At 42.7% G+C, this 16386-nt stretch overlaps 1 protein-coding gene across 1 annotated transcript; it reads left to right on the forward strand.

Annotated features, from left to right (window-relative positions):
• The first annotated feature begins 920 nt into the window (after positions 1 to 920).
• On the forward strand, positions 921 to 16185 carry DUT (deoxyuridine triphosphatase). The gene is made up of 6 exons (XM_075855225.1): positions 921 to 1441; positions 2887 to 2978; positions 10252 to 10296; positions 12320 to 12394; positions 13292 to 13362; positions 15789 to 16185. The coding sequence occupies exons 1-6, from the start codon at positions 1287 to 1289 to the stop codon at positions 15843 to 15845; spliced, it is 495 nt and encodes a 164-aa protein (XP_075711340.1). The 5' UTR covers positions 921 to 1286; the 3' UTR covers positions 15846 to 16185.
• Positions 16186 to 16386: the final 201 nt, after the last annotated feature.

The following is a 16386-nucleotide window of genomic DNA, read 5'->3' on the forward strand; positions in this document are numbered from 1 at the left end:
GGGAAAAATAATGATGGAAATGTAGTACTGCGGTGATGTTATAGTTTCAGTACGTGGCAGTATTTCCGCAGGGAGGCAGGGACACCTAGCTCTTACATAACTTTGATGCTAGGAGCCCGGCTCCCTGAACTGTGTTAAGTTGGGTAAATGCGGCAGACATGCGGTCCGTATATCACGGACCGAACACGGCCGCGTGAATAAGGCCTAATAGAGACGTGCACCTCTTTTGTGTTTTGGTCTTCAAATAGTAAAATACTGACCTAAATATTGCCATCTGGATGAGGCCTAATCGCATGGTGTGGCAAAACGCTGTGGTTTTTTCAAAATTTGTGGCTTTGTGCAGCAATTTTGCGGCAATACAACTTGATTTGACCGCACCATGTGAATATACCCTAACACGGTTTCAGCCGCACTTTCTGCCTGAAATCTATCAAGTGCTGCTTATATCCATATTTGCACCCCACATCTAAATTGCTGCTGAACAGTGGTTTTTGGCACCTGTCATTATTCTGCACAACTTTTCTGTTGTCACTTGTGATTGGTCCACATGATGCCAATCATGGAGGTGATCGATCATAAGCTTGGAATACACAATGAAAGCAATCAGAAAAATAACATCACTGCAGTACTACATTTCCACCATTGTTTTGCCCAGGGACCTTTATTCGGTCTGTGCCCCTTTAAACGTTGTAGCAGGAGCAATATCAGAGGTACATGTGGAGGGAGCAGGGTGTTACCTAGAGGAGTTGTGTATGTCACATGTCGTGCACGGCTCTGCGCATCATGAATCTAATATCAAGGCGGCTGTGCTGTAGATTATGGACGGCAACCTGCCGCCTCCGTCATCCCTTTCGGGTCTACAGCAAACAAGGTAAATGTGTTTATACAGCACATAACATACATTGTTCGGGAGTCAGGTTTGATGTTTAGCCGATAGTGTCAGCTCAGTGCTGAGGGCCGCTACATTCTATACTGTAGATGTTACGTAGAAGCCTAAACCAACACAAACTACAAATCCCATGGAGCCACGTTATCGGCTCTCGTCTGTAATAATGTCACTGTGGTCGTATGGAACTCTGGGATTCGTAGTTTCACAGTTCTTTAGCGCACGTTACAGCTGAATACACGTGTTAGTACTGTATATGACAGCCTATGTACGTATTGCAGGGGGTTCTACTGGCAGCGAGGGGATCACGTGGAAATGACGTGTACTTGTATGTGCATAAATTTGGCGGGATTTGAGGATTGGGCGTGAAAGTTAGTTTTCTTTGTGTGTTATCGCTATCATGCCGCTCACGCCTGTGCCCTCATCTCCCGCTAAACGGGCAAAGGAAGACGTCAGTGACAGTGCCACAGCAGTGCTGCGCTTCGCCAAGTTGTCAGAAAATGCGTACACCCCGACCAGAGGCTCTGCCCGGGCTGCAGGGTATGATCTGTACAGGTAAGTGTCTATGTAGTGTGTTAGTCATATAATCTATTGACATTTTTCTGTGATTAGTAACACACACAGCCCGCGTGGTTTTATGTAGTTGTCGCCTGTCAATTTTGTGTGCTGGAAAATTCAGGGGACCTGAGAGGAATCTGTAAGGTAACTTTATTGTTGGCTTTTTAACATTTTTTGGCCAATTTTTTATTTATTTTTTAATAAATATATAATTTTTTTAAAACTTTTCACTCTAGTAACCCATTTAGGCCCCTTTTTACATGGGGCAAATACTGTAAAATTTCTGTTTGGACTCTACGGGCAGAAAATCTGCAGCGTTTCCACAAAATAAATGTGATGTTGAGATTGGGAATCCAGACCGCATGTCCATTTTGTGCACGTGTTACCCATGGAAGTTCCACAGCGTTTCTGCCTGGTGTGCAGGCGGCTTTAGGCTGGGACTAAACTTCTTTATTTTGTGGAGTGGTCGATGTCCTGAGAAATGCATTCGGCTAGGGCTACACACACGGGAGGGTATATTAATCTTCTATACGTAGAAAAGACGCAAAAGGGCACAAGTTGCAGTTTGTGGTGCCAATTGTGACCCTTGGTGTGTTTGCACCACCCATGCAACTTTTGTGGTAAACTGGTGGGGCCACTGGCCCAACAAATTGAAGGGGTTTTTCAGGGATACAAAATTTCTCTACTTACTGTCTAAATTAACTCCTTGGAGACCTGGCTAACTTCTGTTATTTCTTTGACGACAGCCATATGAGGGCTTGATTTTTGCGGGACATGTTGTAGTTTGTTATGGTAATGTTTATAAAAATAAATATTTGCTAAAAAAGTGTTTTCTGCCATGCTCTGGGAGTCATAATGTTTTTTTCTTCTGCCAATTTAGTGATATGAGGGCTTAATTTTTGCAAGACAAGCTAGTTTTCACCGATACAATTTTGGGTTATATGACTTTTTGATCACTTTTTTTTTCTATTTTTTCTAGATCTTTTTTAGGAGAGCCAAGGTGACCAAAAGAAAAATGAATTTGCATTCTACAATCTTTGTTGTTTAACATTGCTTTAGGGAAAAAAATGCAATGGTGTGAGGGCGCTGACATTGAGGAGGCTGTGATCCAATAGGATGCCTCAAACCAGAGACTTCTGACGTAGACCCGGGTTTGAGGCATCCTATTGGTCCACAGCCTCCTCAATGCCTGCCCCATTAATTCTTTGCCCGTCCCATTTTATTTGTGTTCTTTCAGAAAACTCTGCTCGTCACTGCACATAGAAAAAAACATTTGTTGTTCTCCCTGGAAAACCCCTTTAATTAGATCTTAGGGCAGAAGTGAAGATCTACGCCTTGCTACAAAAATAGTCTAGGTCTAGCCCCAGCTTTAAAAATTGAGTGAAAGGCAAGCAATGCTGTTGTATTTATAAAACGTTTTATTTTTTAATTCCGTTACTTAGTGCCTATGATTACATGATTGGTCCACAAGATAAAGCTATAGTGAAAACAGACATCCAGATCAGTGTTCCCAGTGGGTGCTATGGGAGAGTGGGTAAGTTCATGGCTGTTTTATCCTTTTCCAATTTATATTTAAAGATTAAACTAAAATAAAAAGTGATGTTATCGTGGAACTTGTTTCTATGATGTAATTTCTGCTGCCACTGAAAATCTCTATCCAGAGCAGTAATTTTATTGTCACCTGACGGTCATGGGTGTTGAAACCAAGCAAGTGACTATTGACTCTGATTCAGATGTTTACCAGAATCTGGGTTTTGGAGTCACGGAAGGGCATGTGCACAGACAACAAAAAACTTCTGCAAATACGGAGCGGTTTTCACGGGAAAACCGCTCCTGATTTTCAAAGTTATTATTTTTTTTTTAATTCAGTCATGCTTTTTGCAGCGTTTTTAACGGCTGTTTTTCTATAGTCTATGAAAAATGGCTCCAAAAACATCCCAAAAAGTGACATGCACTTTTTCGTGGCCATTTTGAAAAATGGCTGCATAAAAAAACGCCCCGTCGGAACAGAGCTCCATATTTCTGCTGCCGATTTTTCAGCTGGTTTTTGAGGCCGACAGCCTGTGTGAACATACCCTTAGTCGTACATCATACACTAAAGCTGAATGCACACGTTGCGTATTGTGTGAATTTGCTGCACGTGTTTTCATGCGGCAAATTCGCAGCGCGATACAGTACCAGCAAAGTAAGGGTATGTTCACACGGCCTATTTAAGGACGTAAATCGGGCGTTTTTGCCCCGAATTACGTATGAAAATAGCGCCTCAATAGCGCTGACAAACATCTGCCCATTGAAAGCAATGGGCAGACGTTTGTCTGTTCACATGAGGCGTAATTTACGCGCCGCTGTCAAATGACAGCGCGTAAATAGACGCCCGCGTCAAAGAAGTGACCTGTCACTACTTTGGCCGTAATTGGAGCCGTTATTCATTGACTCCAATGAATAGCAGCGCCAATTACGTCCGTAATTGACGCGGCGTTCAAGCGCCTGCACATGCCGTTACGGCTGAAATTACGGGGATGTTTTCAGGCTGAAACATCCCCGTAATTTCAGCCGTTACGGACGCCCTCGTGTGAGCATACCCTTAATGAGATTTCAAGATCTCTCCTCTACACGGTGCAGATTTTTTCTGCACGTAAGTTGACATGTGGTGTGTATTTTAAAATCCGCAGCATGTCAATTTATTTTGCTTTTCTGCTAGCGAATTGTATCTGTCTAGTTTTAAAGAAAAAAACACACCAAAATACGCAGCATAAAATGGCACCTATTTCCGCCTCAATGTAAAAACTGCACCTAAAAATGCACAACGCGGTTTTAGCTTCGCAATTATGTGTATACCCGCGGTTTTGATGCAGATTTTCCACATCAAATTACTTAAAGGGAACCTGTCACCAGCATTTCACCTATTGAGCTTTACTTATCCCTCACTGGCCGCTGCTATATAAAGTTAATTGCCGTTATCCCCTCTCCTAAACTCCTCCTCCGACGGTAAATAACGGTCTGCAATCATTGTGCGCCTTTTATCGTAATAATCCGGTGTCCCTTTGTGCGCACACACCAGAATAGCACATCAATGCACAAGCGCAGGATTTTGTGCGCTGGGGGAAGGCGAGGAGCGGTCAATCAAAAGTAAGGAGGCGGGTAAACGTGGGAAAGACTTGAGGAATGAAGATATGACTCTTTTCAAACGAAGATTTGACTCTTTTCAAATGAAGATCTGACACTTATGCTCATTAGAATACAGTGCGGGAACACTAAAAAACTGAATACTAAAGCTACAGACCCGACTAAGAAGACTATTATAGGTTATATAGAAATGATTTTTCACCCACTACCACCAGGTATTGCTGGTTTAATAGGTGAAATGCTGGTGACGGGTTCCCTTTAACGTGTCAATTCAGCCGATGGCCAGATTCAGACGAACGTGTGCGTTTTGCGCACGCAAAAGGCACTTGACAGCTCCGTGTGTCCTGTTCATATGGATGCGCGGCTGCGTGCTTTTCACGCAGCTGGCATCTTTGACACTCCGTTTGGATGTTTATATACAGAAAAGCACGTGGTGCTTTTCTGTTTACTTTCATTCTTTTACTGTTATTGCGCGAATAACGCTTGTCCCACGGAAGTGCTTCCGTGGGGCATGTGTGATTTTCACGCACCCATTGACTTCAATTGTGCGTGTTGCGCGAAAAACGCTGAAATATAGAACATATCGTGAGTTTTACGCAGCGGATGAACGCTGCGCAAAAAACACGGACTTTCTGCACTGCCCCATAGACTTGTATTGGTCTGCGCGAGCCGCGTGAAAACCACGAGGGCTGCACGGACGAAAGTCACGTTTGTGTGAATCTGGCCTAAGGGTCAGTTAACATGTGTAAATACTGCGGATTTTCTGCAACAGAGAATACAGTAGCAGCAGGGTGGATGAGAGAAAACAAATCTCATCCACACGCTGCGTAAATAGTGAGTGGAAAAAAACTCTCAAATTGACCTGCGGTGCAGGATTTTACTCTGCAATATGTCAATTGTATTTTCATAACCGCTGTTTATCTGTCGTGGTTTTCTCCATTGAATTCAATGTGGAGGTAAATCCTGCAAAAAATGGCGGCAGATTGCTGCGAGGCCGGCTAAGTACTGCAGTTTTCTGCAGCGGACATCTCGGGCGAAAAACTGCACCACCGTTTGCTTTTTCGCCTGGAATTCCCTGCGCCGCACAGGGTGGATACGCTGTGAGGTTTCTCATCTCCGCCGTTATAGAGCGTGACTGTGGCTGTGTAATACAGCCATTGCTCTGCTCCTGACTAGTGCGTGTGCGGTCAGCACGAGGTGATGCGGCTGGCGCTGCACTAATGGGCGGCGGTGCAGGCACTGAAGACAGAACTTGGGGAATGTTTTGCAGTGCGGCCGCCATGTTCTGTCTTCCGTGCCGCCGTTCATTTGTGCAGCGCTGGCCGCATCACCTCATGCTGACCGCGCGCACATGTTAGGACTCCGGAGTGGGGCAATGTCTTTATTACACGGCCACAGTCCCGCTCTCAACATTCATGTATTACTATACTTAGCTGTGCGGCCGCACAGCGAAGTATCAAAGTACATGAAATAGCGGTATCGAACAGTTTGGGGGTGCACGGTATCGAAACAGTATCGAAGTTTCAATGCATTGTGCATCCCTAGTTTGGAGGCCTTCATCCTCCGTAGCTTTAGCCGTCTTTCGTGGTGTTTACGGCCCAAAAAACAGCTTAAAATAGTCTGTGTGAACATACCCCAAGGCCCTGTTCACAGATTTTTGCAGGCAGAATATTCTGCCTGGAAAATGAAGCTCCAGTTTTCTTGAAGTCTTTTTGCACCACATGAGGTTTTTTTTTTTTGTTTTTTTTTTGTTTTTAAAGCAGTGTTTTGCCATTTTATTTTTTTTTCCTATTCCACTGGCAGAGGGAACAACCGTGAGCGTTTTTGCCAACAAAACGCATAAAAAAATCGCAGCAAAAGTGCACCTTCCGTCCCCCATTGATTTCAATAGTGTTTTTGAGATGTAAAGCGCCTCAAGATGGGGCATGTCGCTGCTTTTTCCAGCTTTTTTTTAATTTTTTTATTTTTGCCTCCACCTCCCATTGAAATTAATAGGAGGCAATTTCGGCAGTTTTTTGCAGTGGTTTCTGCAGTAAAAATAAGTGTGAACAGGGCCTAAGGCCTCATGCACTTGACCGTAGCCATGTGCACGGCCATGATTTTCGGGTCGGCCGGCAGCTGAGTCACCCGCAAGCCGCCTGAAAATCACGGGCCATGCACATGGCTGCAACCATTATTTTCTATGAGCCTGGACCATGCACGGATTGTGAAAACCACGGTCGTGTGCATGGGGCCCATAGAATGAATGGGGCCACAATTCTCCCGTGCGTTTTCGGGGGAATTGCGGCCGCAAAAGCACATTAGTGTGCATGGGGGCTAGGAGTTTCAAGGCAATGAGCACTTTGTTTTATTAAAATAAAATTCAAATTTTTTTTTTTAAATGAAGGCACCTGAAGTGGTTTTATTTTTTTAAATAAAAATGTCAGTGTCTGGTGCAACTTTCAAATTAGTTTTTATTAAACCTATTATTGTACCCTGTATTCAGAGCAGCTGTATCATTCGCTGAGTCCGGTATCCGTCAGGTCTGTGGGACTGACTGGTTCAGTGAAAACAAACCAGGATTCGCCTGTTATCCATCACAAATAAGTTCATTACTTAGGCCCCATGCACACTAACGTATTTTTTTCCTCCCATAAATACGGGTCCTTGGTCATATTCGTATACGTATTCGACCCGTATTGCACCAATTTTTACGGAACAGTGCCCGTAAATACGGGTCCGGTTGTCACCAGTATTCCACCTGTATTTACAGGCACGTTTTCGCTGCAAAATTGCACTGCACTAATCGGCAGCCCCTTCTCTCTATCAGTGCAGGATAAAGAGAAGGGGCAGCCCTTTCTGTAGTAAAATAAATTCATACTTACCCGGCCGTTGCATTGGTGACGTGTCCCTCTTTCGACATCCTGCCCGACCTCCCTGAATGACGCGGCAGTCCATGTGACCGCTGCAGAGGTCACATGGGCTGAAACGTCATCCCGGGAGGCCGGACTGAAGGAAGAGGCAGGGAGTTCTGGGTAAGTATGAACTTCTATTTTTTTTTTTTACACGATCTATATTGTGATCGCAAGTCACTGTCCCTGGTGCTGAAAGCGTTACTGCCGATCATTTAACTCTTTCAGCACCCTGGACAGTGACTATCCCCTGACGTCGCCTAGCAACGCTCCCGTAATTACGGGAGCCTCATAGACTTCTATGGACCTGCCCGTGCCATAATTATGGCCTGACATAGGACATGTTCTATATTTTTACGGGGAGGTACCTGTGGCCAATAGAAGTCTACGGGCGTTTTTATGTTCGTGTGCCTGGGGCCTTAGATGTGATAGATTACAGGTGGATCCTGCGTGCAAGACCTGGGGACCTGATGGATTCAGACAAAGGATGCAGCTGCTCAGGAGAGAGGAGCTTTATCTCAAAGTAAAGATAATTTTTAATGAAAACTAACTTGAAAGCTGCACCAAACACAGATTTTATTTATCTTTTATTTATAAATAAAATCACTTTTGAAGTTGTACATATCCTTTACCTCTTTCTGCTGCAGCCAGTTTTTGGATTTTCACCCCCCCCCCACATTCCAAAAGCCATAACTTGTTTTGCAGGGCAAGCTGTAGTTTCTATTGGTGCCATCTTGGTGTACATAAGGCTTTTTTTGATCACTTTTTACTACATATTTTTCTTTTGAGATGAAGTCACCAAAAACAGAAGATTCTGGCAGTTCTATTTTTGGTAAAGTTTGGACTCTTGGGCTTTATTTACACGAGCGTAGTTCACGTCCGTGATACGCATGTAAAAATCGCGTGTCGCACGGACCTATGTAACGCATTGGGGCTGTTACGCTGCGTAAAACTCATGACATGTCCTATACTTGAGCGGTTTTCGCGCATCACGCACCCACTGAAGTCAATGGGTGCGTGAAAATCACGTGCGGCACACGGACGCACTTCCGTGTGCTGCGCATGATTCACACAACAGTTCAAGAATTGAAGGCAAAAATGAAAGCACCTCCATTTCTGTTTCTAAATATAAAAAGTGTCATAACTATGCCATATGTGCGAAAATCACGCACCAAATACTGATGACACACGGAACTGCAACGCACAAAAGACTGCGTTTTTGCGCGCACAAAACACGCACGTTTGTGTGAATTTTGCCTTGTGTATCAATACCAGTTAAGTTAAATGTTTGTTTTTTATTTTTTATAACTGCAAACCCCAAATCTACTCCATGACCACTGATGTGGTGTGATTTTTGGTGGGACTAGCTGAAAACTATTGTCGACAAGGGTAAAATTTATAAACCTTAGGCCTGATTCACATGAATGTGTTAAACGTCCGTGGGACGGCCGTTGAAACAGCAGCCGTCCCACGGACCTATGTACTTCAATGTGGCCGTTCACACAGCCGTTTTCAACAGACCGTGTGAAGGGTCTGTGGGAAAATAGGTCATGTCCTATCTTTTCACGCATCTATGGGGGATGCGTGACATCGTGTCCCGCAGCGCTGAGCATGGACGCACCTCGGACGTGAAACTGACGTTTTTCACGTCCGAAATGCGCAGCGCTCGTGTGAATCAGGCCTTAGTGCGTGATGTGCTACTTGCTTGACTCCACAATCCAGATCCTGGTAAACAGCTGTCAGATGTGATAGACGTGCAGGATCCACATGTTGTCTAAGTTCATAATTTAGATGTCATCAGATCAGCGGGACTGACTGCTCCAAAGGGTACAGGTTTCACTGCAAGATACAGCTTCAAAGTACACCGCTTATCCACCATGGAGACCGCAGGGAATTCCAGCCGAAAACAGCACCAAATTGTGGTGCAGGTTTTTGGGTGGAATCTCTGCTGCAGAAACAGTGCTGGAAAAAGTTAATACTCCTCTCCTCCAGGCGAAAAACAGCAGATATACCTACCTCTTTTCCGTAGTCATGGCAACGCATCCCTCTCTACTGCAGCCCAGCCTCCTGGGATAACGTGAGCGCTTCAGTAGTCACGTGGGATGAAACGTCATCCCAGGAGGCCGGCATGGACTGACAAGTATAGAGAATAGGTAAGTATACGCTTTTTCGCCGCAACGTTTGTGACTTGTGGGGAAAACCAGCAATTCTGCACCATAAATTGAAACCACTGCAGGTCAATATATCAACTGGTTTTCGGCGGATTTTTTTTACACAGCGTGTGGATGATTTGTTCAAATCTCATCCACTCTTCTGCTACTCTAATGCTAGGCTCCCACGTAGCGTAAACGCCGCAAAATTTCCGCAACGGAATTCTGTTTGGAAATTCCGCAGCTTTTACAGTAGCAGCAAAGTGGATGAGGGTAAAATATCATTCCCACGCTGCAGAAAAAGAGCGCAGTGTAAACGTTAATAAATTGACCTGCGGTGCGGAATTTAAATCTACAGCACGTCCATTTATGCTGTTTGTTTTTTCTGTTGCGGGATTTCCCCATCGAATTAAATGGGAATGCAAAAGCCAAGAAAATAAATACTTTGCGGACACTGTTGTTGCCTATCTTGAACTTTAATGCCAGATTCAAACATGCCGTTTTGGGAGTGGCTAGAAATGAGAGAATTTCATCTTTCCTTTTATTCTCTTCCCTCCTTTTACGATCCCCACTTCTGGCTATATTGTGCAATTTTTACATATGCTTGACTTATACCCTTGCCTTTTTCTTGTGTTTTTAGCTCCACGATCTGGTTTGGCAGCTAAACACTTCATTGATGTTGGAGGTAATCCTTGCTATTTTACATGTAAAAATATTATAGCTACATTTACTGTGCCTGCTGTCCTACTGGATGCCCCCTAAGAGGACAGCCATAGATATTTATGGCTATTTTAGACCTCCCCTCTCGCCAGACATTGCACTTTATTATATATGAGTAGTGGGTAATATTTTTCTTTTACTATATAGAGCCTGTTCACATCTGCGTTGGGATTTCCATTGTTCTTCTACATCAGAGGAGCAGAACAACAAATACCAGACGCACTGGTCCTGTTGTACGGCGTATGCCACTGGCGGCCAACTTAGCCCATTGACTCTAATGGGTTCCATTGGGGTGTCCATTTTCTTTTGCACTATAGTTTCTGGTATCTTCGGCCTGATCTCTGATAGAAGCCCCTAACGGAGCCTTTAACATAGGTGTGAGCAGGCCTTCAGAGGTGTAAATATTAACTGCCTGCACCTTATCATAGCCGATCAGCCTATGATTGTTATTTTAGTACCACTCCAAATGAAAGTGACGAGGCCTAGACAAGAATACCACCACACCTACAATGTTCACTGAAAACATTACTACTTTGATTAAATCTATGTTTTATGTTAATGTGGGGATTGGAGAAGTTATGGATTGCAATTTTTGTCTTGTGTGGGTGTTTGTTTGTTTTTTGTTTTCAGTGATTCTTTTCCTGAAATATTTTAATTTCCAAACATTTTGAATACTCTATAGAAATACAAACACAATGTAACATTGTACACTCTTCCACAGCTGGAAGGCGTAGGCAGCTTTCAGAGCCAAGGCCCTGACACAGTTAGAACTTGTATCTGAGGGCCATCAAGTTAACCTGCCAGCAGCAATATGCATCTTTCCACTGATGACTGCAGTACAGAAAAATATTCTGCATTATGTAACAAGGATGGAAAACACTGCAGACCATTTTAGCTTCCCCTTTCTTTCACACTTTAACCTATTCCCGTCCTGTGACAAACTATGCAGTTCCTGCAAATTGACGTAATAGTTTAATGATGGCACAAGTCTGTGCCATGTATCGAGTGTCGGCTATAATATACAGCCAACGCCCCGCTTGAACGGCCAGCATTATAAAAAAAAAAACTCTGGTTCCGGACGTTTAACAATTTAAATGCCTTTGTCAGTACTTACCCGTCACCTCAGTGTTTAAACTGAAGGGGGCTCCCTCTCACCCCAGCAGTGCCCTGCAACATGATCATTCGTTATTTCAGCCAGTAAGCCTAACAATGGCCCCCAGGTTTGCCATGTACATTAATAACTTTAAGCCCTTTCAAATCCTATATGCTGCCTGTCAGCGTAACACTGACACGCACAATACTTTGTAATAGAGGTGTTGTATTTTCCGCATCCATAGCGGCCCGTATGAAAATAACGTATTTTCTGGATTATTTCTTTTGTCATCTCACATCCCCAAAAAAGTGATCAAAAGGAGATAGTGGAAGGGGTTTTTCTTTTCCTACAGCCCTCCCCTCAGTTTTTCTTTTCTTGAACGTTACACAACACATAATATGTACCCCAAAAAGGTGTCATTAAAAAATACAACTAGTCTCATACGAATAAGAAAAATAAGTTATGGCTTTTGAAATTACGAAAGTCCTAAACAGCCTTAGGCTGGGTTCACAGAGTTTTTTTGCTGGCAGATTTTGCTCTGCCTGCACACTGATTTTTGCTGCGTTTTTCCCACGGCCATTGAGTGCTGCGGACAAAAAATGCAGCGAAATACGCTCTCTCTGCCTCCCATTGATGTCAATGGGAGGTCAGACGTAAACGTCCGAAGATGGGGCATGTCCCTTTTTCCCACGAGCCATTTTTTTCCGTCCGCGGGGAAAAAAAACTCCTCTGCCTCCCATTGAAATCAATGGGAGGCATTTTCGGCCGTTTTTTGACGTGGTTTCTGTGTCAAACTCCTTGTGAACTGACCCTTTTGTCTAGCTTTTTAAATAAGCTGTTTTAATATGCATGACGTTAATGTTTAGCCGTTCACTGTTTTTGTCTTCCCATTCAGCGGGTGTTATTGATGAAGATTACAGAGGAAATGTTGGTGTTGTGTTATTTAATTTTGGAAAGGAGTCTTTTGCCGGTAAGTCCTATTATATATATTTTTTATTTATTTTTTTGCTTGAGACTGATGTGAAGATTCAGAAAAGAACTAAAAAAATCACTGAAAAGAATTCTATTTACTTCACTGAATAAGGCCATCCTAATATAAGGGCAGGCGCAGACACCATTTCCCAGCAGAATGCAGACAAGTACAATACTACATAGAGAGATTGCACATACTGTAAGTTCATAAAAGCACCTCTACTTGACTAGTGAGTCTGTTCAATGGGGTTGCTGGTAGTTTGTGTTTGCACAGCAATATCCCCCTAAGTTTTAATGGTATAAACCATTTTGAACGTGACCCTTTTGCTAAAAAAAAAAATACAGCAGACCAATAAATCTTATTTTAAAAACCTGTTCTATTCTGTGGCAGATTTCACCTACTCTATTGTGAGGAGTCGCTCCTCGGCAAATGATCACTTCATCAGAACTGAACTTACAAAATCGCTCAGTAGCACACAGCTGTTAGTGCAGCTAACTGACGGATTCGACTCAGAACGACTTACTACAGCTTCTTTGTACATAGAAACTGCAGAAGTAAAATATATCTGTGTGTGTATATATATATATATATATATATATATATTCTATATCTCTCAACCATAGAATGTAGTAACGGTACCAGGACTTCAAGCTAGCTTGAGAAAGGTTCTCTGTTGAACCGAAACGTCACTCACTGGAGGTGAATAAATCCACACTGTTTCATCTACTCTGAAGTCCTGGTACCGTTACCATGTTCTACGGTCGCTTTATATTCAAGTTGGGGAATTGATTCATCCCCTGGTAACTAGCAAATGGCCTGATATATAGGTATGTTGAAGGTTCGTGTGTTCGTTCGTCACTCATTTTTTCAAATTGTTTTATTTATTTTTTTAAGTTAAAAAAGGTGACCGAGTCGCTCAGCTGATATGTGAACAAATAGTCTATCCTAAACTTGAGGAACTCAAAGTAAGTACTACCTCAATTTCGCATCCATCTGGTGGTTCAGCTTAATTTGTGAGTGTACTGATAAATACTTGTTTTTATTGAACACGCCTTAGCAACATCCGCCTTGCACGTATTCTGACAATATGGCTGAGCCCTGTGATGTACTGTTATGTTGTGGGAACTATGCAGTTCCTGTGAACCGATGTAATAGTTCGACACAGGAGCTGTGACTGCACCATCACTTTCGAGTGCTGGCAGTATTATACAGCCGGAACAATGCTGGAACGGCCATGATTGGATAACAAAGGTCCAAGAGTGTTTAAACCCTCAGATACTGTGCCCAATTACAGCGGTGGTACCATAGTGGGTAGAGGTAGGGGGGTGCTGGTGGGTTTCCATTGCAGACTAATGCCTAGTGACTGTCCCCAGGCATTCACTCTGTGCTTCATTCTTAAATCGGAGGCAGGGCTTTTAAAGAGGGTTTTCCAACAGAACAATTATTATTTTTTTTTACAAATTTGTTTTATTTTGTAAATGTAGTAAAGCATAAACTAGTAATCGTACTGACCCACAGAATAAATGCACATGTAACTTTTACCGTAAAGTTGAATACCTTGGTAACCTGTCCACGTAGGGCAGATACGCTGTAAAGAAGTACACTGCGTATCCGCCCTAAAAACCCACAGGGAATACCAACCGAGAAACCCCATGAAATTGTGGTGCAGTCTTTCAGGCGGAATGTCTGCTGCAGAAAACGGCAGCATAAAAAAATTAAATACATTAACATGGTCCCCATTTTCTTTTTTTTTTTTTTACACCATGTGTATGAGACTTTTTCAAATATTATTCACCCTTCTGTAGCGTAATACAGTAGCAGGTTTTCCGCAGTGAAATCTGTTGCGGAAAATCCACTGTTAATGCTGTGTGAAATTGCAGGGAATTTTTTTTTGTTAAGTCTCATTCCATTTATATGGTGGCATTAAAAAAATACAACCCATCCTGCAAAAAAAACTCCCTCATGGATATGTTGATGGAAAACTAAAGTTCTTGAAATGTGGCGATGGTAAACAAAAAAAATTGACTCTGTAACCTTTGTGTATAAAGACTATATCCATTAACGGGAATGTATCACGTATATTTTTTTTCTTAATTAAAAACAGATTGTGAAACAATGGGTTGTGTCTGTGGTAGTTAGGTATTTATTTTTCCTCCCCTATACATGATGGGGGCTACTGTCGTCTGATTTATAGCAGCCACATGGACCATGGAAACCTGTAAGCTGAAAGGGACCCATTGACTTCTATGGGAGAGTTTTCTAGGCATGCTCTGTGACATGTGTAGGGGTCACTGTGCATGGACGGGGAGCTGTGTATCCGCTGTTTCCAATGGTGGAACTAGTGTGATCTACATAGAAGTGTTACCTGTCATTGTAATCCTGCCTGTGATAAAGAGAACTGCTGAGAGATCTCTACAGAACAGGAAGTGTCGGCCTATTTCGAGGTTCAGTGGCCAAAGTGAAAACTGCATAAATCTATATCTTGGCACTTTTCACTCTATCAAAATTATAACGTTTGATTAATTGTGCGTAATCTAAGAAACCTCACAAAAAATTCTTAAATACGTTTAAAGAGGACCTGTCACTAGGTCATATAAGTTTAACTGATTTACTGATCTGAATAGCACTGTTTTCCTGGACACCCAGGGTGTGAACTACCCTCAAGCTGATTGGTTAGTTTCAGAGGCAGGGAAGCTAAATCCACCCTGTTGGCTTACTAGCAAATTAGCTTAAAGGGAGCCAACTCAACAGTAGGCCATATCTCTGGAATGGGGGGGGGGGGGGGGAGAGGTTTCCAGGAAAATAAGAAATAGCGCTGGAATCAGGGAGACAGCGCTATTCAGGTCAGTTAACTGGTTCAACTTGTATGACCCAGTGACAGGTCCCCTTTAAACCCAAAGACTTGATTTAAGAAAAGTTCATTATTTTAAGGGCGGGTTTACACAAGCGTGTGCGTTTTTGCGCACGTGGTGCTTTTCTGTTTCCAAACATACTTTTGACTGCTGTTGCGCGAATAACGTGCTTCCGTGTGGTGGGCGTGATTTTCACGCACCCATTGACTTCAATGGGTGCATGATGCACGAAAAACGCAGAAATATAGTACCTGTTGTGAGTTTTACGCAGCGGACTCGCGCTGCGCAAAAATCACTCACCGTCTGCACTGCCCCATAGACTAGCATAGGTCCGTGCGACACGTGAAAAACACGCGGGTGGCACGGACGTATATCGCGTTCGTGTAAATCCGCCCTTATACACATTTGCTGTAAGTGTACCAAATTGGAATGTTTCAACAGACCTTGTGGCTATTAAATCTGTCATTTTGTATGTGACATATTTATAGCTTACTTTGATTTATATATTTTAAATTTCTTTGCCTTTCTACCTCCTACAGGTCCTAGAGGATACAGACAGAGGTGCTGCTGGCTTTGGATCAACTGGTCAAAAATAACATTTGTTGAGATGATTACGCTGTTAGAGTTGATTTACATGCTGCAGATTTTTTTTTTTTTTGCAGACCTTTCTGTAACTGAAAATCTGTTCCATTCACCTTAATGGGTTTTTTTTTCTCCAGCAAATACATGGATTTCTGCAATTTCCATTAAGACGAATGGAACTGATTTTTAGTTGCAGAAATGTCCAACAAAATTTGACATGTGTAAACTTACCCTTGTTGTAAACAAATTTTTCTATTTCTCATTTGTCACCTAGAATTTTTTTATATGAATTTTTGTTCGGTGAAGTGTGAGCCTATTAAAAAAAAAAAATAAAGTATATTGAATTTTGTTAAACCTGTTTTGACCTTTTTTTTATTTTGTTTTTTTTTTTTTGTGTTTATAGTTTAAAAGTTGATTAGTTATCTGGAGGAACGAGATGTATTTTTCTCTATATGCATATGGCATAATTGGGGGGGGGGCTGAGGGAGCCTTATTTATAATTTACTGCCGTCTTCTGTGACTGATTTTTTTACCTGCAAAATTTTATGCCGCTGC

Source organism: Rhinoderma darwinii, chromosome 3 (genome assembly GCF_050947455.1).
Source record: "Rhinoderma darwinii isolate aRhiDar2 chromosome 3, aRhiDar2.hap1, whole genome shotgun sequence".
Classification (NCBI taxonomy): domain Eukaryota; kingdom Metazoa; phylum Chordata; class Amphibia; order Anura; family Rhinodermatidae; genus Rhinoderma; species Rhinoderma darwinii.

Excerpts from the sequence above, each read along its gene's own strand:
- DUT (XM_075855225.1), top strand. The coding sequence starts at position 1,287 with ATGCCGCTCACGCCTGTGCCCTCATCTCCCGCTAAACGGGCAAAGGAA. Across the intron at positions 2,979-10,251 it reads TGGGTGCTATGGGAGAGTGG|CTCCACGATCTGGTTTGGCA; the intron begins GTAAGTTCATGG and ends TTGTGTTTTTAG. Across the intron at positions 12,395-13,291 it reads TGGAAAGGAGTCTTTTGCCG|TTAAAAAAGGTGACCGAGTC; the intron begins GTAAGTCCTATT and ends TATTTTTTTAAG.